This window comes from Pituophis catenifer, unplaced genomic scaffold (genome assembly GCF_029215685.1).
Source record: "Pituophis catenifer annectens isolate HBS135680 unplaced genomic scaffold, rPitCat1.0.hap2 SCAF_10, whole genome shotgun sequence".
NCBI lineage: Eukaryota > Metazoa > Chordata > Lepidosauria > Squamata > Colubridae > Pituophis > Pituophis catenifer.
The window spans coordinates 20,468,743-20,493,737 of record NW_027256890.1 but is presented as its reverse complement, the minus strand read 5'-3'; the positions used below and the strand labels follow the sequence as shown (position 1 = coordinate 20,493,737).

Genomic DNA, 24,995 nt, shown 5'->3' with positions numbered 1-24,995 from the left:
AAGTAATCATTTTAATTAGCAATTTTATGATGTTTGTGTGTCTATATTTTTCTTGACTGTACACCGCCTTGAGTCCTACGGGAGAAAGGCGGTATAGAAATATAATAAATAAATAAATATTGCCGCCTATTCGCCCATGGCAACTCAAGGCGGCTTACAGAATATAAAACCACATTTAAAACAATAAAACTAATAAGAATCAAATAATATATTGATAATTTATATATATATGTAACATATAATATATGTTATTTTGAGCAAGTTTGAGACTTTTGCAGGGCAAGAATGTGGATGGAATCCCAGGAACAGGTGGGGAAGCCCACCACCACCATCCCTTGTGAATTAAAATCTGCTTCTCCACATGCAGAGGCTCCTTAACCTCAGCAAACTGGGATTATAGTGAAAAAGGGGAAACATGTATGTATGTATGTATATTGATTTTTAGAGCTACAGCTGCACAAGGGACAAAGAGAAGCGGGACTTATGATTGCAACCCAAAGCTCCGGTACACCATCGAAAGGCGACACCTTTTGGAACCCTCAAACAGCCTTGCTCTTCTCTTAGCTCTCCCGCACAGAAGACCCTCCCCACCTCCCCAGGATGGAGGGGGGGTGGAGGAGCCACCTCGACTGCATTCGCTGAGTTCAATACACAGCCCATCGGGCCGAAACCGCCTCCCTCCCGCGCCGCCGGAGGGTGCTTTTCCCCCCGCTTTGTTGCGCTCGAGAACCGGAATTGTAAGCTCCCTTAACAGGACCTCTTTGGGGGGGCGGAGTGGGTTTTATGTGTGTGCTCGCGCGCGCAGGCGCTCTCGCGGAAAGGCGGGCGGCGTGAAGCGTACGGAAGGGGGCGGAGCCAGCGAGGAGGAGGCTGGGCGTGGCTAAGCACCGTCGGCGCCGACGCCATTTTGTCCGCCTCAGCGGGCGGGAAGATGAGGCGGGGAAAGGCGCTCCGTCGCCTGAGGGAAAACCAGGCCCGTTGACGGCTCCCCGCGAGGGGCCCCGAAGGCCTCTGAGGCGGGATGGAGCCCACCGGGCCTCGGGGCCCGGTTGTTGGAATCGTCTCCGGCCCGCCTGCGGGGCAACCCCGGGAGTACAAACTGGTGATGTTGGGCGCCGGCGGAGTCGGGAAAAGCGGTACGTGAGGCGAGGGGAAAAAAAAAAAAAAAAAAAAAAAGAGTCGGGTTGGCCGGGGGAAAAGGGCCGGATTTGGACTTTTGAGGGCTTCGTGCCCGCGGAACTCCCTGCCACTAGAAATCCCGGAACCTTTTAAAGGGGAGTTTTGCAGGTCCTGAGGGGGAACGTTAAAGCCCCCTCCCCACTTTTATGGCCTTGAGAAAAAGAGGTGGGAAAAAGCCGGGCTGGGCCTTGAGGGCTTCATGCCCGCAGAACTCCTTGCCACTGGAAACCCCAAAGCTTTTAGAGGGGAGTTTTGCAGGTCCTGAATAGGCCCTTTATGCCTTCAGGAAGCCTTGAGGGCTTCGTGCCGGCGGAACTCCCTGCCACTAGAAGCACCAAACCTTTTAGAGGGGAGTTTTGCAGCTCCTGAGGGGAGCATTAAGCCCCCTCCCCACTTTTACGGCCTTGAGAAAAGATGACAAAAGGTAGGAAAGGGCCGGGCTGGGTTTTGAGGGCTTAGTGCCCGTGTAACTCCCTGCCACTAGAAACCTGGAACCCCCTCTGGGAGAGAGTTTGTGCCTTAGGGGTGGACAATAAGCCCCTTCCCCACTTTTACGGCCTTGAGAAAAGAGGACAAGAGGTGGGAAAGGGCCGGGCTGGGTTTTGAGGGCTTAGCGCCTGTGGAACTCCCTGCCACTAGAAATCCCAAACCTTTTAGAGGGAGTTTGCAGCTCCTGAGGGCAGCATTAAGCCCCCTACCCACTTTTAAGGCCTTGAACAAGAGGGCAAGAGACAGGAAAGGGCCAGGCTGGGCCTTGAATTAGTGCCGGTGGAACTCCCTGCCACTAGAAGCCATAAAGCCTGTATGTGTGTGTGTGTGTGTGTGTGTGTATGCATAATTTCTTATTTATGTTTTTGTCATGTTTATGTAGTGTATTGCAGGTAGTGACCCTTTGAGAGCTGCCATGCAACGCAATTTCATTTTAATCTATGCCGATTAGGGGTGCATTTAGTGACAATAAAGTTTTAAATTTTGCATTTAATTTTCTTCCTAGTTCTGCTATGATTTTTAAAAATTATTATAATCTTGAGCCACGCTGGAGTCACTCCTATGAGATGGGAGGTGTAGGAATGTGATGAATGGATAAATCATGATAGGCCAGAGACTGGGATGGTTTAACTGTGATTTATTGCACAAGCCAGGATGGGTGCAGTTGCCAGGTGTGGTTTCCAAGCTGAAATGAACTGGGTTCAGCCAAGTGCTAAGTTAAAGCCAATCGCGCAGTCCCTCTATGAGGGAGATGGGCAATTCAGACAAACAGACAGACGATGATAGATTAGATAGATAGATAGCTAGATAGATAGATAGATAGATAGATAGATACATAGATACATAAATAGATATATAGATACATAGATACAATAGATACATAGATACATAGATAGATAATTGATTGCCATTATTGTTTGGGGTGAAACTGTGTTTACTCTTGAAACATACTAGGAGCTTTTTATTATAACTGAAACATACTGGGAGCTTTTTATTATAATTGTATTTATTTATAGCCAGACGTCCTGCAAATGTTATTTTGGGTGAAACCACATGTTTACTCTTGAAACTGATATATTGGGAGCTTTTTATTATAATTGTACTTATTTATAGCCAGGAGATCTGTAATTATGATTTTTGGACTGTAACCATGTGTTTAATCCCAAAATTGATAATGCCAGAAACTTTTTTATGATTGAATGTTTTTATTTATAGCCCGAAGACTTGTGTATTTGTTATTGTGGGCTGAAACCATGTATTTATTCCTAAGATTGGCCCAGCAGAAACTTTTTATGAGAATTGTGTTTATTTAGAGCTGGATAGTGTATAGATTACTCATTAGATTTATATAGCCACCCTCCTCATATCTGTTACTCCAGGCAGCTTATTTAAGATGGATAAAATACAGAATGGAATGTATAGAATTGACTCTGAATTTGTAGAGTCAAGGCCCATGTTTTGAAATTGCTTGCAAACAAACTGTCAGATGACGGCCAAACTAAAGATCCCAGTAAGATAGTTGCTGGGTACTGGTCAAGTTAAATTTGTAACCTCTGGTCAAAATCTTCTCCCAGTGCATTGTCTCAGAGCAATCTCCATTGTCACTCTTCTTGTTTGGTGTTAACCTGCTTGTTTCCTCCTCACAGCCATGACCATGCAGTTCATCAGTCACCGTTTCCCAGAAGATCACGATCCCACGATCGGTGAGTGAGTCCAACTGCTGCTTTACCTTTTACTTTCTTAATTATGGAGGCTTGTCTAACTGGGTTTGGTGGGACTTCCAGCCTGTTTCACATCGTCCTGTAAATACCAACACATTTCAGTATCTGTTGATTTGACAGCTGGCTGAGAGTGAAGAGGCTTTATAATCTATTAAAGAATTTCAAGAAGTCCATCCTGGCTGCTTTGTCCTAGTGCTCTGGGATTTTTTCTTCTTCTTCCCGTCTTCTTGGCAAATCTCTTCTCGAGATTGCTGTTAAATTTGAGGTGCCTCCTGCTCTTCATTACCCTTTCAGGCTGCACTGCCAGACGCTGTCTCAGCGACTCTGACCTTGCACTCTTGATAAGGGAAATGTATTTGTCTACAGGGATAGGTTGCAAGGAAGAAATGACGTTTGCGCTCAATCCATCCCTGTGGGGAGGAGCTACAGATGAACCCTGAATAAAGAAACCGAAACTTTAGGATTCGAGGAACTGTTACTTTCTATTACAGTTAATTCAGAAAATATAGGAGGGTCAATACTTCTGCACCACACGTGCAGCTAGAATCACAAAATAAGACAGCCCCAAAATCCCCTTAGAATTCAAACAATTGACTATTGGATTAGATGCTGGGGGACTCTTCCTCATTCATCTGCCTAATCTCTGATGAATTCCCAAGGGTCAGATGGGAAGGATCAGGACCACATGCTCAGTTCCAGTTAAGCTGATTTATCGCTCAGGCCTTTGTTGTTATTAGTTGCGAAGTTGTGTCCGACCCATCGTGACCCCATGGACAACATTCCTCCAAGCCTCCCTGTCCTCTACCATCCTCTGGAGTCCATTTAAGCTCACGCCGACTGCTTCCGTGACTCCATCCAGCCACCTCCTTCTGTGCCGTCCCCTTCTTCTTTTGCCCTCAATCGTTTCCAGCATTCGGCTCTTCTCCAGGGAGTCCTTCCTTCTCATTCGGTGGCCAAAGGATTTGAGTTTCCTCTTCAGGATCTGGCCTTCTAGAGAGCAGCCAGGGTTGATCTCCTCTAGGACTGACCGGTTGGATGGCCTTGCAGTCCAAGGGACTCGCAGGAGTCTTCTCCAGCCCCAGAGTTCAAAGGCCGCCATTCTTTGGCGCTCAGCCTTCCTTATGGTCCAACTTTCACAGCTATCCATTGCAACTGGGAACACCATCGCCTTGACTAGACGCACTTCAGGCCTATACATAAGTATAATCAACTAACAGTCTTGGCACTAAACTGACGCTAGATAAGAGTTAAGGGAATTCAAGGGGGGTTGTTTTGGAGTGTTTGTGGACACGTAAGGATTCTAGGCCGAGTCCTCTCTTGACTCTGCCCCCAGCTCTGCCTCTTCTCCTCCGATACAGCCCACCTTAACCATATCCATTTATGAAATAAAAATGGCATGGCATCTTGCAAAATTACATTTTTTTTTTAAAAAAAAATCCCCTTTAAAATGCACCTGTTCTCCTCTCTCTCTCCCCTCCCCCCCCCATAGCTCAGCCACAGATTGGAAGGTGTCACTTGGGGGTGTGTGGGGAAATCCCCAGAAACATGGGAGTTGAGAGAGAAGCATCTGGAGAAGAAGCTTTCGTTTCTGGGTCACCAGTGGAAGTTTGCTGGTCGTCTTTGGTTTACCTGAACCTGTTACTAATCCAGGTGTCAACAGTGTTCCTGTTGATGCATTCAGCAAAATCATATTCGCACAATGCCCCAAACACGTCTGCACGCTCTGCCCCCCCCCCCCCCCCAAATTCATTAATGCTGAATGTGTATTATGGGGAAAAAAATTGAAGGTCCTCCTGTGTGTCTCCCTGTAGAGGATGCTTACAAAATGCGGATCCGGATTGACGACGAACCTGCTAATCTGGATATTTTGGATACCGCAGGCCAGGTATTTGACAACCATGTAGCTTTTCCTGTTGTGTTTTTTTTCCTCTCCTGGGCTTTAGTGATTTCTAAACAGCCCTCTGGGGTGGTTGCATGTCATAGTTTGCATGCTTTGTATGGACAACTGAAAATAATCTCTTAGTGCATTCCTGGTGGAGGCCAGAATTGAACTGGGAGCTCGGCTTCCATAGTTCGGCTGCTTGCTTTGCCACTAGCAGTCATTACACTGTGTTTTTTTTTTAACTTAACAAAAATAGCCCGCCAGAATATTCTGGAAACCCAGCTGTTTCCTGCACTTTGCCAGCCTCAAAAAGCTTGCAGGAAGAAGCTTGCTGAAACCTCTTTGGCTGGCAACCAAAAAAGCCATATTTTCCCTTCCCGCAGGCCGAATTCACTGCTATGAGAGATCAGTACATGCGAGCTGGCGAGGGGTTTATTATCTGTTACTCCATCACGGACCGCCGAAGTTTTCACGAAGTCCGGGAGTTTAAACAGCTCATCTACCGTGTCCGGCGTACGGATGAGACTCCGGTCGTTCTGGTCGGCAACAAGTCCGACCTAACTCAACTCAGGCAGGTAAAAAGGCTTGAAATGTACATTTACCCGTAGTCCTCAGTTTACGGCCACGATTGAGCTCCAAATTTCTGTTGCAAAGCGAGACATGAAGTAAACTTTGCTCCATTTTACAACCTTTCTTGCCTCAGTCATTAATCACCGTAGTTCTTAAGTTAGTCCCACAGTTGGTAAGTGAATCTGGCTTCCCCCTTGACTTGGCTTGTCAAAAGGTTGCGTGATCCCAGGGACTTTGCGACCGTCATAAATATGAGCCAGTTGCCAAGTGTCTGAATTTTAATCACCTGCTTGCTGCAATGGTCCTAAGTGTGGAAAACAGTCTTAAGTCCCTTTTTTCAGTGCCGTTGTAACTTTGAACAGTCACTAAGTGAGCTGTTGTAAGTTGAGGACTAGCTGCTATTTGGGAGATAAATTTTGTGCAAAGAGGATCATGGTTGGGATAAATCAAGTATTTCTAAGTTCTGGTATATAGATATATCGAAATTTTTGAAAAGCAAATTCTATTTCCATCTGAAATACTAGATTCTACGCCACTCAATTTCTGAGTAGTTAGCTGTTCGGAACAACCTCACAAAGAGCGTCAGCTAGCATGGTCACTAAACGAGCCGTCGTAAGTTGAGGACTGCCCTTATTTTCCCCTCACTGTCCCCACTCGCATGCGCTTTCTTCACCCGAAGGTCTCCAAGGACGAAGGCTCGGCGTTGGCCCAAGAGTTCGGCTGCCCCTTTTTCGAGACCTCCGCCGCCTTCCGCTACTACATCGACGATGTCTTCCACACCCTCGTCCGCGAAATCCGGCGGAAGGAGAAGGAAATCGTCATGGCGTTGGAGAAGAAGTCGAAGCCGCGTCCGAGCGTTTGGAAAACCTTGAAATCTCCCTTCCGCAAGAAGAAAAATTCCATAACCTGAAAACCCCCTCCTCCTCCTCCCCCCCCACCCAAAAAGGCCAGGGGGAGCTTTGCAGAGAGAGGCAAAATAGTCCTCCAGCTTTTGAACTCTCTCTCTCTCTCTGTACTGAGTGTGTAAACGGAACTCCTGATCTGTGCCAAAAACAAAAAACAAAATCCCAGATGGCCATTTTTCTGCGAAATCATTTTTCCTCCGGCATCCAGCGATAACACGGCCTTGTCTGCTTGCAATTTCTGCCTTACCCAGCCCGAGCGGGCTTTGCCGAGAAAGCAATGGACTTAGAAACAAGCTAGCCACCTTTGCAAACAAGCCATCATCTCTTGGCCTCGTGAGGGAGAGCCGACCTTGCTTGCTTCAGTTTGGTCCGGATTGGAGGGGAATCTTGGCTTTTGATGGAGTGGGATGGCGACACCGTTTAGAAGCAGTCCAAATCCTTTAGCCCTGTGGGATGAGGCGAAGGTGGGGAGCGGGGGGGGGGGGGTTTGGGGGGGCGGGCAGAACGGGATACACCGTAAAAACCAGGTTTTTAATTTCCTACTCGGGGTACGGGATGCAAACGGGCCTGGTTTGCTGTGAGAAAGAACTGCACAGCCTCTTTTTAACGCTTTCGAAATTTTCTGCTGTAGCATCTGTTTCTCGGGGCCGCCTCTTTCGCGAAAGAGGGCCGTTCCCCCTCTTTCCCGCCCTCGTGCGTGGCATCCGCAAAAGTGGGGTTGCAAAATTTGCCTTTTATTGCTTTGCGTAAAGGTTACACGCGATTCAAAGCGGGGAGGATGTTCAGGAATCATATTCACGGATCCAGATTTGAATAAAATGGCACAGGATTAGGATGATTTTTGTCGGATTCCGTCACTTTGGTGCGAGAGCAAGGGGGGTGGGGGGGAGAGCGAGCGGTCCATCAGGGTCGCGCTCCGAGAAATGGTAGGAAGGGATGCCGAGGGGCAAGAAAGGGACGTGGTGAATTGGAGGTGTAAAGTTGTAGCGCGGTATAGAGCAAGTGGTAAATTGAATTTGGGAGACGAGTTTGAGAAAGAAAGAGTGGTGAGGTATTTACTTCGCTTGTGTGAAGACCGGGGTCAAATTTTGTAGCATAACTTCACAAGGCATGTTGGTTAGTTAGAGTATTGAGATTTTTGGTCACACTGAGCCAAAGGGGCCAACCTGCTTTTATTAATTAAAAGAGTTTGGGTCCTGTTTTTTTGTTTTTTTTCCCCTGGGGTGCCTTGTGGATGGACCCCAAAAATGGAGTCCACATGAATGAATTATGGAGATTTTGATAGGCTTGCAGGTGGAATGAGAGATGGAAAAGTGTGAGTAAGGTCCTTGGTTGAAGGTAAGAGAAATGTGTGTCTCGGAGGTCGTGGAATTTCCCTCTCTCCCCAAGTTGGTCTCTTAAATCTTGTGACCGTGACAAAAAAATAAATAAAAATAACCTGCTTTAAATTGAATTAACTCTTTAAACAGAGGGCTTTCCTGTCTGCGTGTCAGGTCTGAGTCCTTTCTTCCTGTTTTAGTAGCCACGACACGTTCCTGGGGCAATTTTTACAAAGCATTTGTAATTGTGTGTGGTTTACAGGGAGTCAGGAAATAGGACAGCCCCTTGTCAAGTTTAAAGAATGAGAGAAAACAATGGAAACTTTCTTTTTTTTTCTTTTTTTACTTTTCCTAAGAGACTGAAGAAGCCTTAGAAATTTCTTCTAGGTAAATTTTTTTTAATGATGTTGGATTTTCAGATGTTACCGATTATAGTGTTTGATATACGTATGTATTTATAGACTCTGAGAAACTTGGTAGTTGAGAGGAACAGGAATATCACATTCCATTTTAGCAAAGAGTTATTTTTGAATGTATTTTATTGACTGTAGCAATATACGGTGTATTTAAAATTAGTAAATTAAATGTTACGAACAATGCTGGATACTTTCCATAGCTATTAATTTAGAAGCAGAATAAATCTTAATTTTAATTTTTATATTATCACATAACTGTATAATGTGGTAGATACGTCAGGTTTTTTTTTAAAAGGGACTACAGTAGTTTCAGGGTAAATAACATCGCTAACATGGGTGGCCGAAGGAGTCACAATTTCAGTTCTGTTTTGTTTTTACTTCTCAAGTTCTCATTCCAGAAAAAAAAAAAAATGACTTGAAGCAAGAATGCATTTGTAGCGGATTCAAAGCCTGCTGTTTAAGCCAAATTTAAATTTTTTTTAAAAAGCAGCTTTCTTAATTTGTGCCTTAGCAGAATTCAGTATTTTGTGGTGCTAATGGTGAAATCTTTTTTTTTTTTCTAGCATGATTACATCTGAATATTAAGCACTTTCTTTGGACACAATTCCTGTCTTTTATGATTCACATATATATTGCACTTGATACAATAAATATTTTTTTAAGCCTGAGCTTCTGTTTCTTTACTTTGAAAATTGACGACAAAAGTGCACGTTAACGCTTAGGCGTGAAAGAGTGGAATAAGAATTGTGAAATTGTGAGTTGCCGATCCTGGAAATCTACACAGCAACAAATTTAAAATTAAAATTCAAGAATCAACCATTCATTTATCTCAAGAAATTCTGTAGTCCTTTTAATACAATGTTTTTATAATTGTTGGTCCCCTATACAGGGAGTCCTCGACTTACGACCACAATTGAGCCCAAAATTTCTATTGCTAAGTGAGACATTTACTAAGTGAGCTTTGCCCCGTTTTAGGACCTTCCTTGCCACAGTTGTTAAGTGAATTGCTGCAGTTGTTGAATTCGTAACCAGGTCGTTAAGCGAATCTGGCTTCCCCATTGCTTGTCAGAAGGCCGCAAAAAGGGATCACGTGAGCCCGGAACACTGCAACCGTCACAAACACAAGTCAGTTGCCAAGCGCCTGAAAATTTTGATCATGTGACAGTGGGGATGCTTGTAACAGTTGTGTGAAAAACGGGACCATCGCTTTCTTTCAGTGCCATCGTAACTTCGGTCGCTAAGTGAACTGTTGTAAGTGGAGGACTACCTGTATACTATTTTGGGGGGATAATTTTGCGCCTCAAAGGAACATCGTCTGGATAAATAAAGGATCGTCTGGATCCTCAAAGGAACATCGTCTGGATAAATAAAATATTCCCGACTCTCCTACCCTGTTTTCCCCAAAAGAGCCTTGGTAGTACAGGGGTTTAAGGCACCCTGTTATTAAGCTTATTAAGACCAGCTGCCTGCAATTACTGCAGGGTTCGAATCTCGCCAAGGCTCAAGGTTGACTCAGCCTTCCATCCTTTCTAAGGTAGGTCAATTGAGGACCTAGATTGTGGGGGCAATAAGCTGACTTTGTATAAATATACAAAAGTATGAAGGCTATTGCTGAGCACATTGTAAGCCGCCCTGAGTCTTCGGAGAAGGGCGGCATATAAATCAAATTAAAATAAAATAAAATAAAATAAAAAAGACATTATCCCCTGATAATAAGCCCAATCTGGTTTTTGAGCGCATGGCAATAAGGCCAAGCGCTTATTTCAGGGTTCAAAAAAATATAAGACAGGTCTTATTTTCGGGGAAACACGGTAGTATGATAGATCTATCGAAATTCTCGAAAAGTAATTATGTGAGGGGGTCCTTGGTGCTTTATGGATATAAATTATAAGAGAAAATATAATTCAATCGAAACTAGAATCTACGCCAATCCATTTCTCGGCAGTCAGCTGTTTAGAACTGTGATGGCGAACCTATGACATGCGTGCCAGAAGTGGCACGCAGAGCCCTCTCTGTGGGTACGTGCCGTCGCCAGCTACTTTGGTTTCTGGCATGTCTGGTCTTCGCAGGTGCCGGAAAATGGCCAAAAAACAGGCCAGTTTTTGGCTATTTTCAGGCCGTTTTCTGGGTTGTTTCCAGGCCATTTCCAGGCCTGTTTTTGGCCTGAAAACGGCCCCCAAAATGTCTCCAAAAATGGCTTGAAAACGCCCCAAAAACAGGAATGTGCATGCTGGCTAGCTGGTTTTCGGGTTTCCAGCGTGCACACATGCACGGTACGGGCATTCTGGTTAGGGCACTCGGTGCCGAAAAGGTTCGCCGTCACTGGTTTAGAAAGAACTTCACAAGAGACTTTTTATCACCTAGAGCAAAAAAAACCCCTCGTTGGCTTCAAAAAACAAGCCATTGTCGGAGGGAAGAAAAATAAACATTTCCCATCTCTCCTGGGAGTTTGGTGCCTCTTGGCACGGAGGTGGCAGCGGCTGGCGCAGCAGCGGAAGGATGAGGTAATGGTTTCGTGGCGAGACTGCGCGCCCGCCGTGCGTGCGTGCGTGGGGACGACGGACACAATGGGTGGGAGATGCTTTTGAGATGGGCAGAATAGCCGAGGCTGCCAAAGGCCGCTTGGAGGCACAGCCGGGAGGCGAGCTTGCAAAATGGTTTTAAGCCGCCTCCTTGCAAGCGGCAGGGGCGGGGGGGGGGGGAGAAAAAGAAAAAAATCTGGAAGCTTTTAAGCAGGCAGAGGGGGGGGAAATTAATAGTAAAACCAGTGTAATCTTGATCCCTCTGTTTAGCATTAAAGGAGCCCGAAGCCTCCCTCCTTCCCTGTTTTTTATCTTCCCTGCAAACCGTAAAGAGAACGAATTCCATTTTTTTTTTAAAAAAAATCCCATTTTATTCCACTTCACTAGCGAAAGAAGCTTCTTTGGATGAGAAGCGAAACGTCTTCAAGGAAAAAATAAATAAAAGCCCGTTTGCCTTTTGGAAAACAGCAATTTGAGTGTTTTAGAACTATATATATATTTTTTGAATGTTGATGTTTTAAATGCTGGAAAGCCCATCCGGAGTCCTTTTCGCGACGAGATGGGCGGCAAATAAATTTAATAAAACACAGGCACAGTCCTCCACTTACGACCCCATTGAGCCCAACATTGATGTCGCCAAGGGAGAAAATGTGAAGCGCGTTTTGTCTCGTTTTACAACTTTCCCTTGCCACCTTTAAGGGAATCCCTGCATTTGTGCGATTAGTGAATCTGGTTTTCCCGTTGACTTTTGTCAGGTTACAAAAGGAAGATCTGTGTGTGCTACAATGGTCATAAGTGTGAAAAACGGTCCCAAGTCAGAGGCACAGCGATAAATCCAACTGTCATAAGTTGAGCTCTGCCTGTCGTTTTTTTTTTTTTGAGTTAATCGCTTTGGAAACCAATTTTTCATTTAGCACGACGCATGGGAATTACGCATTTTTCGAACGGCTAAAATCAACAACAATCGAGAAAGATAAAGTGACTCCATCTTTTATTTGAATGTCCGGATGTGCATTAAAACAATATTGACGTTACACATAGCATTTTACACGTTGGTTAGGTTAGTAGAACAGCATTTATGCGGTTGTACATGGCTTGATTTTTCTCCGGGTTTTGTTTTTTTTTTCATTTTTTTTTTTTTTGACACAAAGTTGTAACTTTGTTTTTTTTTTTTTTAAGCTCCTTTTTAATTTTTTTTTCTTTTTTTTTAAAATCGTTTTTACAACAGACACAAGGTGGAAAGCAAAGGAAAGAAAGAAAAAGGACATCACATCTCGGGGAAAATTTTTATGGTAAAGCAGCTTCCACGAAAAGAATTCCCGTGTATTATGGTGATGGTGGAAGTTCATTATTTTATTATTATTTTTTTTTTAAAAAAAATCATCCTTCGTTTTCCCATGACTCCTGTGGAGAAATAAGAACTGTTTCCATAGGTCTGGAAAGACACACAGGTGGGAACCATGGGTCCTTCTGGATCACAACTCCCATCGGCCTTGTCGATTTGGCATGCCAACAGGGGATTTGAGTGAAACCAAAACAGCCAGGTTCCACGCCCCTGAAATAACCCTAAATCTATTTATACCCTGAGCACTTTTCCTTAAGAACTATTCCAGGTTTTTCTTTTTTTAAAAGGAAAAAAAAAAAAATAAAGCACACCTTTTTGCTTCGGTGTGCAAAATTAAAATTTGGGGGGGGGGGGGGGAACCAAAATAAAAAAACGCTTCTTTTAAATTGGAAAGTTTATTCAGCCATAAAGCAGGAAGGGGGCAGTTTTTGCTCAAAGAAAATTTGCTGATAACGTCATGTCCATTGCTGAGTTAATCCCACATTTGTTTTTACAGGAAATGGGTTTTTTTTTTTTAACAGCCGCTTGCCATTCAGGCATATTTTATTTTATTTTGCTTTTTACGCCCTCCCCCCTCACTTCCAAAAAAGGAAATTGTGTTAAATGCCTCTAAAGCCACTGCGTGTTATGTACAAGCGAAGTTAATTCACCCAAATTATAGGGGGGAAAAGAAAAAAAAAACGGCAAGAGGTTTTCAAACCGAGATAAGGGGCAAGCGAAGAAAAAACCAGCAAATCGACACGAGAATATATATATATATATAATTTTTTTTTTTTTTTTTAAAAAAAGGAAATCAGGAAGAAAAGCTGAATAGAACCAGTTGTGAATACCTGCAAAAGACTGTTCAGCACAAAAACACAACTTCTCGTAGTGACAGATAAAATTGCATTTTTTTAATTAAAAACAAAACAAAACAAAAGAAAAGAAAAAAAAAACCTGCATCTCGATACTGGTTAAGTTATACTAATTTTTTTTTGTTTTTTCTTTTTTTTCTCTTTTTCTCGACGTCTGTACTCGGCATGCAATAGTAGTGTGATTACGCTTTTTTTGTTTTTTTTAAATATAGGTTTTGTGGTATTCTTAAAATTAATGCACTCTTTTTCCTTCCCCCCCCCTTTCCCACTGTAGAACCTGGGTACGTGTTTTCGTGTCGTCGTGTTGTGTGTGTGTGTGTGTGCGGGCCCTGTAAACAATGTCACAAAAGAGATCCAGTCAGCTGCTTCTTATGGAAACGGTCAGTTCTACGGCTAAAATAGAAGGGGCTGTTTTTTGGGGGACGGGAGGGGTTTCTTGGGGAGGGGGGGAGAAAGTCTCTTGAAGGTGGGGCGCGGGTGTGAATCGACGCACCCGCGCCTTCCTCGTGTACCCTGCTAATATTCGCTCAAGCTGTGCCACTTTGCGATCTGCTTCCGGGGGCTTTCGCACACTTCCCGCCAGTGTTCCACTCCGCCGGCCGTGACGCTGTGCGCCCCTAGGATCAGCCGTCCGACCACTTCGTTTTTGGTGGTCCGGTCAAAGTCGATCACCAGGAATTCGATGCTGACATCCGGCAGGAGATCGGTGGGGATGTCGTAAATGAACGACTCGTTGAAGATGGGGTTCAAAGTGCACTTCTTCACGTGGGTTTTCTTTTTCGCGATCCGCTTCCTGCCGTAGTAGACGTTCACCTTGACGTAAGGATCTGAGGAAGAGGAAGAAGAGGGAGAAAGGCCAATAACACAGTCCAGAAAGCGGGCTGCTTCTCCGGGGAGTCGCAGACCGATGTGAAGGATTGCAGCTAGTCCTCAACTTACAAGCGTTTTTATACTTGCTTTTGCGCGCGAAAACCAGAGCCGATTTCACTTCTGCTGTGCCAATTGTGGCTTATTCAAGTAAAGTTTTATACTTTTATGTCCCAGGAGTTTTCTTTTTCTGGATTTGCTAACTGGACAGCTGACAAGATTGACCAATTTTGACCTTCCCCTTTGTTCTCAGGACGGCTGCCCAGTTCCATCTTTCAATGAGAAAACTACAGCATTCTCATCATCATCTTTTCACGACCCCATAATCCCTTGCGGGATGGAGTCTGGGCAACTGAATGGCGGTGAGTGTTTTTACACATGCGGAGTTTTTTTTCAACAGATAATATTCTCAAATGTGCCCAGAGAGAGAAATATCTGCCTCTTCCTAGGATCGAACTCACAGCCTCCTGATTGTGAGGCGAGACCTCCACCTCTAGGCCACCGCACCACTTACAGCATTCTCCTTCCGTTCTCCCGAACCTGGTGTCTAGAATGATCCCACTTCTGACACCAGAAATCAATTTATTCACCACTGATCCATAACGTGGATGATCTGTTTTAGGAGTATCACAATTTAAGAACCGTTAATGGGCAGACTTCACCTTGAAAGGTTATTGTCGTCCTTGACTTACGACTAATAAGGGACAGGATTCCATTGTGGTCATAAGTCTGGGTCATTGTGGTCATAAGTCGAGGACGACGAGTAACCTTTAGAGATGGAGCCTAACTATTGACAGCTATAAGTTGTGATACTCCTAAAAACAGATCATACGGACTTGATTTTATGACTTTTTGTGGCGATCTTAAAGTGAACCATACCTTAGACAATACTACAAAGTATTATCTCAAAAGGTGCTTTTTTTTCCAAAAGGCAACTAACTGGACTTGGTTTGGTGTTTTTTTTTCTTGAAGACGTTTCGCTTCTCATCCAAGAAGCTTCTTCAGTTCTGACTGAAGGATGGAAGAACTCTCAGAGGGAGTGCTAACGACCAGATGACTGCAAGGAACACATAAATCCATCCATCTCCCACCCTTTAGTCAGAACTGAAGAAGCTTCTTGGATGAGAAGTGAGAACTTCTGCCTCCAGAAGTTGCAAATGCTCCAAGACTGGAAGTTTGTTGGATAACCATCTGTCTGAAGTGGAGTAGGGTTTCCTGTCTAAGCAGGGGGTTGGACTAGAAGACCTCCAAGGTCCCTTCCGACTCTGTTATTCTAAACCTCCTAATCTCTTCGTGTGTGCATCTCTACGTGCGTGCATGGCCCCCCTCGCGCAAATGTTGCGGACGGTCTGACCCCACTCGTGCGTCGTCCACAAGCGTTGCAGGTACTCGTGGCCTCTCAGGTGAGCGTCGCCGCAGATCCCACACGCACAAACATTTCCATGAATGTCGCGGGCGCTCACACACAGGCACATGTGCCTGACCCCCCCCCTTCCCCCCAGATCATCCCCTCTTTCCCCCTGGAAAATCAGGTCATCAACCCGGAAACAGCAGTGAAATCCTCTGAAATCTGCTACTGAGCGCGTCCTTCGTGCAGCGCAAAAAAAAAGAGAAACATTTTGAAGCCTTTTGAGTCTGCAAAGGTAAGTAGAACAGCGAGGGGGAGGGAATCCGTTGTGCCACGTGATTTAGATTAGTTAGAAAGCAGGAAATCTGACGATTCTAGCGTTGCAGCTAATCGTCGGAAATACTGTTTTGCCCGAACCCGTAGCATTTTTTATTTTAATTATCGGTTCGCTCGAACCGATCCGAACCGGTAGCATTTCACCCCCACCCGGAAAGTTAGGGGAACTCTAGCATAATGGATTGGGATCAACGTTGACAGTCCATCAACGTTTTTAGCACCCGGCTTTTTGAGGAAACCCCACGATAGGCTGAAGAAAATAGCTTCTACCTGAGAGACCAGTGATGTCCATCTTAGGCAGCTGCCTTGCCTTCAACACCATGACAGTCATCCTCTGAGTGACAGGCTGGTAGGACAAGGACACCTGTAGCTCTCCTCTGCTGATGCATTTCTGGGAAGAGAAAAGACATCTTCCGGATGACTCGGCTTACATTACCTGAGGCTACCTGGACAACTGTTTTTTTTTAAAAAAAATTATTTATTTTAAAGTAATTTTTTAATTTTAAATACAAATAATACAAAGATAGTACGTATACCGTATTTTTCGGACTGTAAGACGCAGTTCTTTTGTCTCCCAAAAGGGGACGAAAATGTCTGTGCATCTTATAGACAGAATATTGCCGATGCCCTGCTCACCCTCCACATGCCCTGTTTTTGGGCCTTTTTTCGAGGCTTTTTTTTGGCTTGTTTTTGAGGCTTTTTTTGGTCTTTTTCAGGCCTTTTTTGCCTGTTTTTGAGGCTTTTTTTGGCTTGTTTTTGAGTTTTTTTGGGTCTGTTTTCGGGGCTTTTTCTGGCCCATTTTGAGACTTTTTTCAGCCCGTTTTTGAGGCTTTTTTTGGCTTGTTTTTGAGGCTTTTTTTGGCTTGTTTTTGAGGCTTTTTTTGGCTTGTTTTTGAGGTTTTTTGGGTCTGTTTTCGGGGCTTTTTCCGGCCCATTTTGAGACTTTTTTCAGCCCATTTTTGAGGCTTTTGGGGGGCCGTTTTTGAGACTTTTTTTTAGCCCATTTTTGAGGCTTTTTTCGGCCCACTTTTCGGCCCGTTTTTTTCTGGGGGAAAAAACCCCCCTAAAACGGGCCTCAAAAACCCACAAAAATGGACTGCAAAAAAGCCTTGAAAACAGCCCGAAAAAAGGTAGGCCAAAAACTTTTTTTGTTGTTGTTTTCCTCTTCTTAATTTAGGTGCATCTTATAGTCTGAAAAAAAAACCTGTACATCTAAATAAATAAATAAAAAAGGAGTAATAAGAAAGATCATTAGTAGTCTTTAATTAGTAAACTAAGGTTTGTACGGACTTTGTGTGTGCTGCATTCTTTGGGGTCCGTAGCTGAGGCAGAACAGTGTCGCACAATTCCCCTTTTGCGACCTGGTGACAAAGCAGGGTGGATAAAAATCAATGATTTTTTAAAAAAAAAAAATCAAAAAAAAAATCAGATTTTTTTTTATTTAAATCGGATTTTTTTGATTTAAATTGAATTTATTTTTTATTTTTATCGAATTTATTTTAATAAAAAACTTTTGGGGTCAAAATCTACCGTAAGATAGTTTTCTATTTAAGATACATAAATAATTTAGTTTATTCAGCATGAAATGGAGCCTAGTTATGTAGCAGGAGGCTGTCTATTCTGCAACACTGGGACTATCGGTGAGTCAACAGTGGGTCAAAGGAGTAGCAGAGATGACAGCTGCTCTTTAAAAATTATGATTTAAATCGAGTTGATTTAAATCGAGCCTTTTTACTAGTGATTTAAATCGTGATTTAAATTGTGATTTAAATCAACTCGATTTAAATCAAATCCACCCTGCGACAAAGCCAAGTCAACGGGGAAAGCAGTTGAATCCACTTAATAATTTTAACACCTGCAAGCGATGCGCTTAACAAACGTGGCAAGACAAAGTCGTAAAACGGGGCAAAACTCGCCAAGGTCTCGCTTAGCAACGAATAAATTTTAGGCTCCTTAGTGGTTGTTTTTTTTTTTTACCTCCCTTCAAACCTCAACGCGAGCCACAAAAATCACAAAACGTTGTGCTCGGTTCGGCCTTTTGCAGTTGTTCCGTAAAGACGAGAGCTTCCCGGCTTGGTTGCCACAAGCAACCTTAAAAGGGTTGAGTTTAAAACAAAACAAAGCAAAAAATAACAACGCAGATAAAAACTTTTTTTAAAAAAAAAATCTGGAAGAATTGCTTTTTTTTAAGGAAAGGAAGGAGGTGGGGATGGATCGGGGTGGGTGGGGGGTGGTGTGTTCCTTTTGTTTTGAGTTTGTCCGGTGGTGGAATTAAACTTGGCACCGTGCCGAGTGTTACAAAGCCACTATTAATCCGGTGAATACCGGCTACGTTGCCATGGTTTTCCGTGCCCTACATTCAGGGCTTAAGGGATGAAGAGATGGTCTTCGAAATGTTGCTTCGGGATTGTCCAAAGAGAGGCTGAAATGCAGCCCAGTGGCGAACGCCTGGTCCCCAGGGAGACTTTCTCTCTCTCTCTAATCTATCATTATCTATCTATCTATCTATCTATCTATCTATCTATCTATCTATCTATCTATCTATCTCTACCTACCTACCTACCTACCTACCTACCTACCTACCTACCTACCTACCTAATCTATCATTATCTACCAGTCTGTCTCTTTCTCTCTCCCCAATCAAATCTGTACCTACACTATCTATCTATCTTTCATTATTTAACCTATCTACCTACCTACTGTACCTATCTCTATCCCTCCTAATCTGTCTTTATCTCTTAATATCTATCTATCTATCTATCTATCTATCTATCTATCTATCTGTATATCTCTATTATCCATCTAATATCCATCCATCCATCCAGCAATCATCGCTCTATCTATCCCTATCATCTATATCTCTCTACATCTCTCTCTATCATCTATCTATCATCTATCTATCTATCTATCTATCTATCTATCTATCTATCTATCTATCTATCTATCTAATCTAATCTATTACCTACCTATCATTATCTACCTGTCTGTCTCTTTCTCTCTCCCCCTAGCTAATCTATACCTACACTTTCCATCCATCCATCATTATTTAACCTATCTACCTACCGCACCTATCTCTATCCCTCCTAATCTCTCTCTCTCTCCCTCTCTCCCAACCTAATCTACCTTATCTATCAATCATTATCTACCGGTGTCTGTATGTCTGTCTCTTTCCCTATCTAATCTATCTCTACCTACCTAATCTATTTTATCTATCTATCACTATCTCTCTCTACCTACCTAATCTATCAGTATATACCTGTCTGTCTCTCCCCCTATCTAATCTATACCTACCTACTGTCTTTCTCTAACAATTCTATCTCTATCTATCTCTCTATCTCTCTATCTATCAATTCTATATCTATCTATCTATCTCTAACAATTCTATCTATATCTATCTAACAATTCTATATCTATCTATCTATCTATCTATCTATCTATCTATCTATCTATCTATCTATCTATCTATCTACCTACCTACCTACCTACCTACCTACCTACCTTCCTTATCTATCCATTCTATCTAATCAGCGGATCTGATAATAGCGCGGCGTTACTGAAGCTGCTGTTCTGCCGAGATTTTAACTCGGCTCCACCTCTGGAAATGCCATCCATCAAAACCCTCATGCATCTTTAATGACACCGAGACGTAATTTGGATCGATCGGTGGGAACCGCAGTGGCTAACAGGTCTCGATCCTCCGTCCCCCCCCCATTTCTCCATACGTTTTTTGTCGTCTCTCAAAATGCTTATGCCCCGCCTGGAGCTGAGAATACAGGCAGTCCTCGACTTAGGACCACCACGGACCGCCCAACATTTATGTCGCTAAGTGAGACATCTGTGAAGTGAGCTTTGCCCTGTTTTACTACTTTTCCGGCCCTGGTTTTTTTTTTTGGAGGGGGGGTAAGTGGCTCACGGCGGCTGTTTGGTCGTTAAGTGAATCTGATTTTCCCCACTTGCTTGTCGGAAGGTCGCAAAAGGGAACTACGCAACCGTCATAAGCACGAGTCAGTTGCCAAGTGTCTGAATTTTGACCATCAGGATGCTGCAACGGTCGTTAAGTGTGGAAAAAACTGTCGCAACGGTTTTCCAGTGCCGTTGAAACTTCGGTCACTAAATGAACGGTTGTAAGTCGAGGACTACCCATACGCCTTACTGCTACCTCTGGCTCCCTTCCTAAACTACCTTTGAGGCCATCTCGGTCTGTTCTACCTTTCCCATCCTGATCTCTTGCTCGGGAGGGCTGTGAGAGAGCTCGCTTCAAACTTGGCTTTTCCTCCGCCCAAAGCTACAATCCTCTTCCTTCGCCGTGTCCAACTACAATTCCCATCATCCCCTAGCCCACCCCGGGAGCTGAAATCGGACCCCTCTCCCATGAGGGGGGGGGGGGTTCTCCCTCCGCAGAGAACAACCCACAGGTGGAAGCCCAGAAGATTGACCGGCCTTACCTGTATGTTCCTCTTGATGATCTCCCTCGTCAGATGGACTTTCCCGGTGCTGGGATCCACCCCCGCGAGTGGTACCATCACCTCCCCGATGACGTCATCTCGAGAAAAACGGTCGAAGCTGAGCACCAGGAAGTGGAGGACCAAATCCTGAAGCTGGCTGTAGGGGATGCCGTAAAAGGTGAAGGTCTCGTCGAAGACGGGGTCCAGGGTCTTCCGGAGAACCCTAGTCTTGACGCGGTGCCTCTTATCCGGCAGGATGGTCATCTTAATGTAAGGATCCGAACCTTGGTTGTGCTCGTCCATCACCGGCAACCCGTGAGCTTCTTGGATGGTCACCACCAGGGCCTTTTTGGGGAAGTTGTAATCCACCGAGAAGGTCAGAGTCCCTAGCGTGATGTCTTCTTCCGGAGAAGACAACGAGGAGGTCTTGCTCCCCGCCGGGGTCAAGCTTTGGTGAGGACTTGGTTCTTCTCCATACTCTACTTTGACGGGGAGTTGGTTGACGGAAGAAGCCGAGTTCAACCCGCCGGATGTTTTTTCGGAGCCCACCAGGCCAGCTTCGGCCGCGTCCGCCAGTAGGTGTCCGTTCCCGTCTTTCCTGGCCACGCCCTTCTTGTCTCTCCGGATCCGTATGATTTTCTTCTTGTTGCTCAGGGTCTCCGGGTAGATGCTGATGCCTTTTAACATGTGGATGAACTTGTACGGGGTGCTCTTCTGCTTCTTCTCCAGCTGCTGGTGGCAACAGGTCCACACGAAAACCGTCACCGAGACCGACACCACCAGGACGGTGGCCCCAATGAGGCCGGCCACAATGGGGGAGACATCTGGAGAACGAGAAAGGGGGGGAGGAGAAGATCAGAAACGAGGCCTACTGTCCCCTCACCTGCCAGATGTGGACCAAAATCCCCCCTCTGCCTCTTTTGCAACTCAATATTGGTACTGAAGCTACAAGTTCATTTAATGACCGTCCACGGAAAAAAAAAAGAAATGACATGGCCATTTTCCATGCGACTGGCTGCACCATCCCCGTGGTCACTGGATCAAAACTTCAGATGCTGGGCAACTGACTCATATTTATGACCGTTTCAATATCCGGGGGGTGGGGTCACCCTTTTGCGACCTTCTAAAAAAGTAACGGGGAAGCCCGATTCACTTAACAACCGTCTTCCCGACTTAAGAACCGCAACGATTCTCTCAACAGCTATGTCAAAGAGACTGTAAAATCAGCCGATTCCTTGCTCAGCAACGGACCAACTGCGGTTCCAACTGCAGTCGGTAAGTCGAGGACCACCTGAGCAAGTCAAGCCCAAAAATTGCAATGAGAAACGCTAAATACTATTTTCTGGAGTTGGTTTTGGTTCCCTATTTCTTTGCATTCTTCATCAACAAATAAGATTTTTAAAAAAAAAGAAAGAAAAAAGAATTAAGTTTCTGTTCTGGAAAACAATAGTACAGATGTGCCCAGCCCTAAGCCAGCTGCAGATATGCGAGTTATAATTCCCCCAGTGATTTTTGCTGACAATGGCTCCGTCTCTATTGTGTCTTTATGTGGGTGGCAGGTTGGGTTCATTTTTTTTTTTGGCGTGCGACAAAGACGGGAGAGAAACAATTGCGGGGATTCTCGCTCAAATAACTTCCGGGGAGCGTAGGAAAAATCTCACCCAAAAAAAAAATTGCAATATTTTGACCCAGGAGGAGACACACGCATCTGGAAATTCTGATGAGCAAAAAAAACCCCAACTTTATCTAAGCGGCTGCCTGTTAGAAACATAAAAAACTGATGGCCGAAAAAGTCCATCAAATCTGACATTTCAGATTTTTGTTGTTTGTTTGTTCGTTCATTTATAAATATGATTTTTTGGGGGGTTTGTTTTAAATTTTTGTTGGAACTCTCCCTGTTTTGCAATTTATATTAACGTTCCCTGTTTTTAAATTTTCAATCTTAAATTATTCGGTTCCAACGTTTTATTATACTGATTGCATGATAAACTATCCAAATTAGTTTTTAATTGTATAGACTTGGGGTTTTAAATTGGGAGGCCGATTAATTTAATTTATTTTTAGTTATCTTAACTTTTATATTGTATGTTATTTTAATTTTCGGCTGTCCACCGCCCTGAGTCCCTTCGGGGAGAAGGGCGGGATATAAATTCAATAAATAAATAAAATAAATAAAATAAATTCAATTCAAAGCCCCCACCCCCGCATTAGAGAGAAGGGAGGTTAAGAGGTTTTATAATAAATGTGTTTATTCCAAGCATGTTTAAACTCAGTTGCTGATGACAGACCAACTACCTAATCAAGGAGAGAAGCAACTTAGAACTAAGGAGAAACTTCCTGACAGCGAGGACAATTAACCAGTGGAACGACTTGCCACCAGAAGTTCTGGGTGCTCCATCATTGGAGGTTGTGAAGAAGAGATTGGACAACGATTGGTCTGAAATGGTATTGGGTTTCTGATTTGGGCAGGAGTTTGGACTAGATGATCTCTTGCCACAATATAAGAAAGATGTTAAAACTCTGGAAAGAGTGCAGAGAAGAGCCACAAAGATGATGAGGGGAGTGGAGGATAAAATATACGAATTGCAGGAACTGGGTATGTGTAGTTTAATGAAAAGAAGGACCAGGGGAGACATGATAGCAGTCTTCCAATATCTGAGGGGCTGCCCCAAAAGAAGAGGGAGTCAAGCTATTCTCCAAAGCCCCTGAGGGCAGGACAAGAAGCAACGGATGGAAACTCATCAGGGAGAGAAGCAACTTAGAACTAAGGAGGAATTTCCAGATAGTGAGGACAATGAATCAGACAAAGAGCTGGGGAAGCTTCTTGGATGAGAAGCGAAACATCTTCAAAGAAAAAACCCCCCAAAAGTCCAGCTGCCTCTTGAAAAATAAAACACCTTTGGGATGCCGGATGACTGAGGATCTCCATAAGACAGTGGAACGACTTGCCACCAGAAATTGTGGATGCTCCATCACTGGAGGTTTTTAAGATGAGATGGGGACAACCATTTGCCTGTAACGGTACAAGGGTTTCCTGCTTGAACAGAGAGGGGGGTGGACTAGAAGGCCTCCAAGGTCCCTTCTGTTATTCTATAGTAAATAAATACCATTAATCATCATCATCATTGTGGTGGTGGTGAGGAGCGGGCTACAGGCCCTCGGTGAGTGGGTTGGAAATTACACCGGCGACTGGCAGTCGCCACGTTTTCTCCCCCAGGGGAGGCATGCCAGGCGCCCCTTCGGCTGCTTCTTCGGAAATGGCTGGTGCTTGTGTGAATGCCCCGGGGGGGGGGGGGCAATTAAGGGTGAGGAGGAGCCCCCCCCAAACACATCGGGACTGCAAAGGGCACCAGATTTCTCTCTCACTTGGGTGGGGGCAAGAAATTGCAGCAGCTCGGGATTCACCTCCAGCCCGCTTTACCCGGGGGTGGGCGGGGGGGGGACTCCAGACCCCGATTGTTCAACACACAAACACACAACAAACAGACACACACAAGGCAAACAAAGGCTTTTGTTATTGTTTTCTTAAAAATCCTTTCTCTGCCTTCCAAAGAGCCGGGGCACTGCCCATCCTAGAAATAAACATCACGTCATCCTTGCCTTTTTTCCTAGCGGCCCCCCCTCCCCGCTCAACACCTGCCCCCCTGCTTCTCCACTCTAGAGGGAATGGGGGGGGGAGAAATCCCTTCCGATGAGGATCGCTGTTAGCTTTGCACCCCTTCCGAAAAGTCTTAAGGATCGGGTCTCTCCTAGCCAGGCCAGAAACTGGGCACGCCCGTGTAGGTGACGGGGTGGAGGGTTGGCAGAGCAATTGAAGGAAGGGGCACCAACTACCTAGGAAACTGCAAGAAATATAAGAGATGCGTGTACCTTTAGCACAGGTAAGTCCCTCCCAACTACCTGCCTTTAGGATAGGATGGTTAAGAAAGGACCCGGGTTGCAAATGGGCGAGGACGGGTGGCATTGCTAAACTCTCCCCCTTTCCCCACCCCTCCCTCCCTGGAGAGAAGGGGCCTCCTTTTCTCCAAGGCCTTGCAATTTGCTTTTTTTTTTTTTTTTTTGCAAATCTCATTGGCATCCACGGTTAAGATGATACCAATTCTTAAGAGGAGGGAAAAAAAAAAACGCTAGAAAAGAAAGGATGGAGGGAAGGAGTGGAAGGAAGAGTCTTTCCAGACCAGCAGGTCCCAAGGTGCTGGTGATGATTGTGTAGGGCTGGCGGTTGTGTCTATTTTGTGTAGCATTCTTTCTCTCTCTCTGTGTGTGTGTTTTTCTCAGCATCTCTCTCTCTCTCTCTCGCTCCCGCAGGGATCATTTTGCAAAGATGCTCCCGGTCAAGAGGCTTTCGGGGGGGGGGGGCTATAGATCCCCCACCCAGGAAGGCCCAACCAGATCAGGGAAGGGGGGGGGTGCAGTTGTGCAACGCCGCAACGCCTCCAGGGTGATTATTTGGGGGAGGGGGCGGGAGGGGAATCTGCTAAGCAAGCCTCGATCGTTGGATCTAGAGCAGAGAGAGAGAGGGATGGATCCCCGGCCTTTGAGCAGAGCAGGGCCGGGGGGTTTTTGCAGCCGAGGAGGAGGAGGAGGAGGAGGAGGATGCCGGCCTATGTGGGGGGGGCATAAGGCCTTCCGCGGAGCCGGCACTGCGCAGCGGCCTTTCTTCCCCCCCTACCCCCGATGCAACTCACCGAAGCTGGGGTGGACGCTGGCGATCTCGGCCATGGCAACCGGCGGAGGAGCAGGAGCAGGAGCAGTAGAAGCGGCGGGGCGAGGCGCTCCGGAGGCGGCCTCCCCCGT

At 45.0% G+C, this 24,995-nt stretch overlaps 2 protein-coding genes across 4 annotated transcripts; one reads left to right on the top strand and one right to left on the bottom strand.

Moving 5' to 3' along the window:
• The first annotated feature begins 901 nt into the window (after window positions 1–901).
• Window positions 902–23,104, top strand: RIT1 (Ras like without CAAX 1). Of its 2 annotated transcripts, none has more exons than XM_070951199.1 (6): window positions 902–1,136; window positions 3,315–3,371; window positions 5,201–5,274; window positions 5,655–5,846; window positions 14,323–14,431; window positions 22,472–23,104. In XM_070951199.1, the coding sequence occupies exons 1-6, from the start codon at window positions 1,022–1,024 to the stop codon at window positions 22,495–22,497; spliced, it is 573 nt and encodes a 190-aa protein (XP_070807300.1). In that variant the 5' UTR covers window positions 902–1,021; the 3' UTR covers window positions 22,498–23,104. The 2 variants fall into 2 exon arrangements, with proteins under 2 accessions (XP_070807300.1, XP_070807299.1); XM_070951198.1 differs by lacking the exons at window positions 14,323–14,431; window positions 22,472–23,104 and adding exons at window positions 6,521–7,210; window positions 9,045–9,149.
• On the bottom strand, window positions 12,003–24,995 carry SYT11 (synaptotagmin 11). Of its 2 annotated transcripts, none has more exons than XM_070951196.1 (4): window positions 24,887–24,995; window positions 20,199–21,022; window positions 16,021–16,144; window positions 12,003–14,029 (listed from the first exon to the last, which is right to left on the bottom strand). In XM_070951196.1, exons 1-4 carry the CDS (start codon window positions 24,918–24,920, stop codon window positions 13,719–13,721), a joined length of 1,293 nt encoding a protein of 430 aa, XP_070807297.1. In that variant the 5' UTR covers window positions 24,921–24,995; the 3' UTR covers window positions 12,003–13,718. The 2 variants fall into 2 exon arrangements, with proteins under 2 accessions (XP_070807297.1, XP_070807298.1); XM_070951197.1 differs by having other exon boundaries at window positions 16,024–16,144.

Coding starts and splice junctions, on each gene's coding strand:
- RIT1 (XM_070951198.1), top strand. CDS start 1,022: ATGGAGCCCACCGGGCCTCGGGGCCCGGTTGTTGGAATCGTCTCCGGC. Junction 3,372..5,200: donor AGATCACGATCCCACGATCG/GTGAGTGAGTCC, acceptor GTCTCCCTGTAG/AGGATGCTTACAAAATGCGG. Junction 5,847..6,520: donor ACCTAACTCAACTCAGGCAG/GTAAAAAGGCTT, acceptor CTTCACCCGAAG/GTCTCCAAGGACGAAGGCTC.
- SYT11 (XM_070951196.1), bottom strand. CDS start 24,920: ATGGCCGAGATCGCCAGCGTCCACCCCAGCTTCG. Junction 16,145..20,198: donor TCATCAAGAGGAACATACAG/GTAAGGCCGGTC, acceptor TTCTCTTCCCAG/AAATGCATCAGCAGAGGAGA. Junction 14,030..16,020: donor CATCACTGGTCTCTCAGGTA/GAAGCTATTTTC, acceptor CCTCTTCCTCAG/ATCCTTACGTCAAGGTGAAC.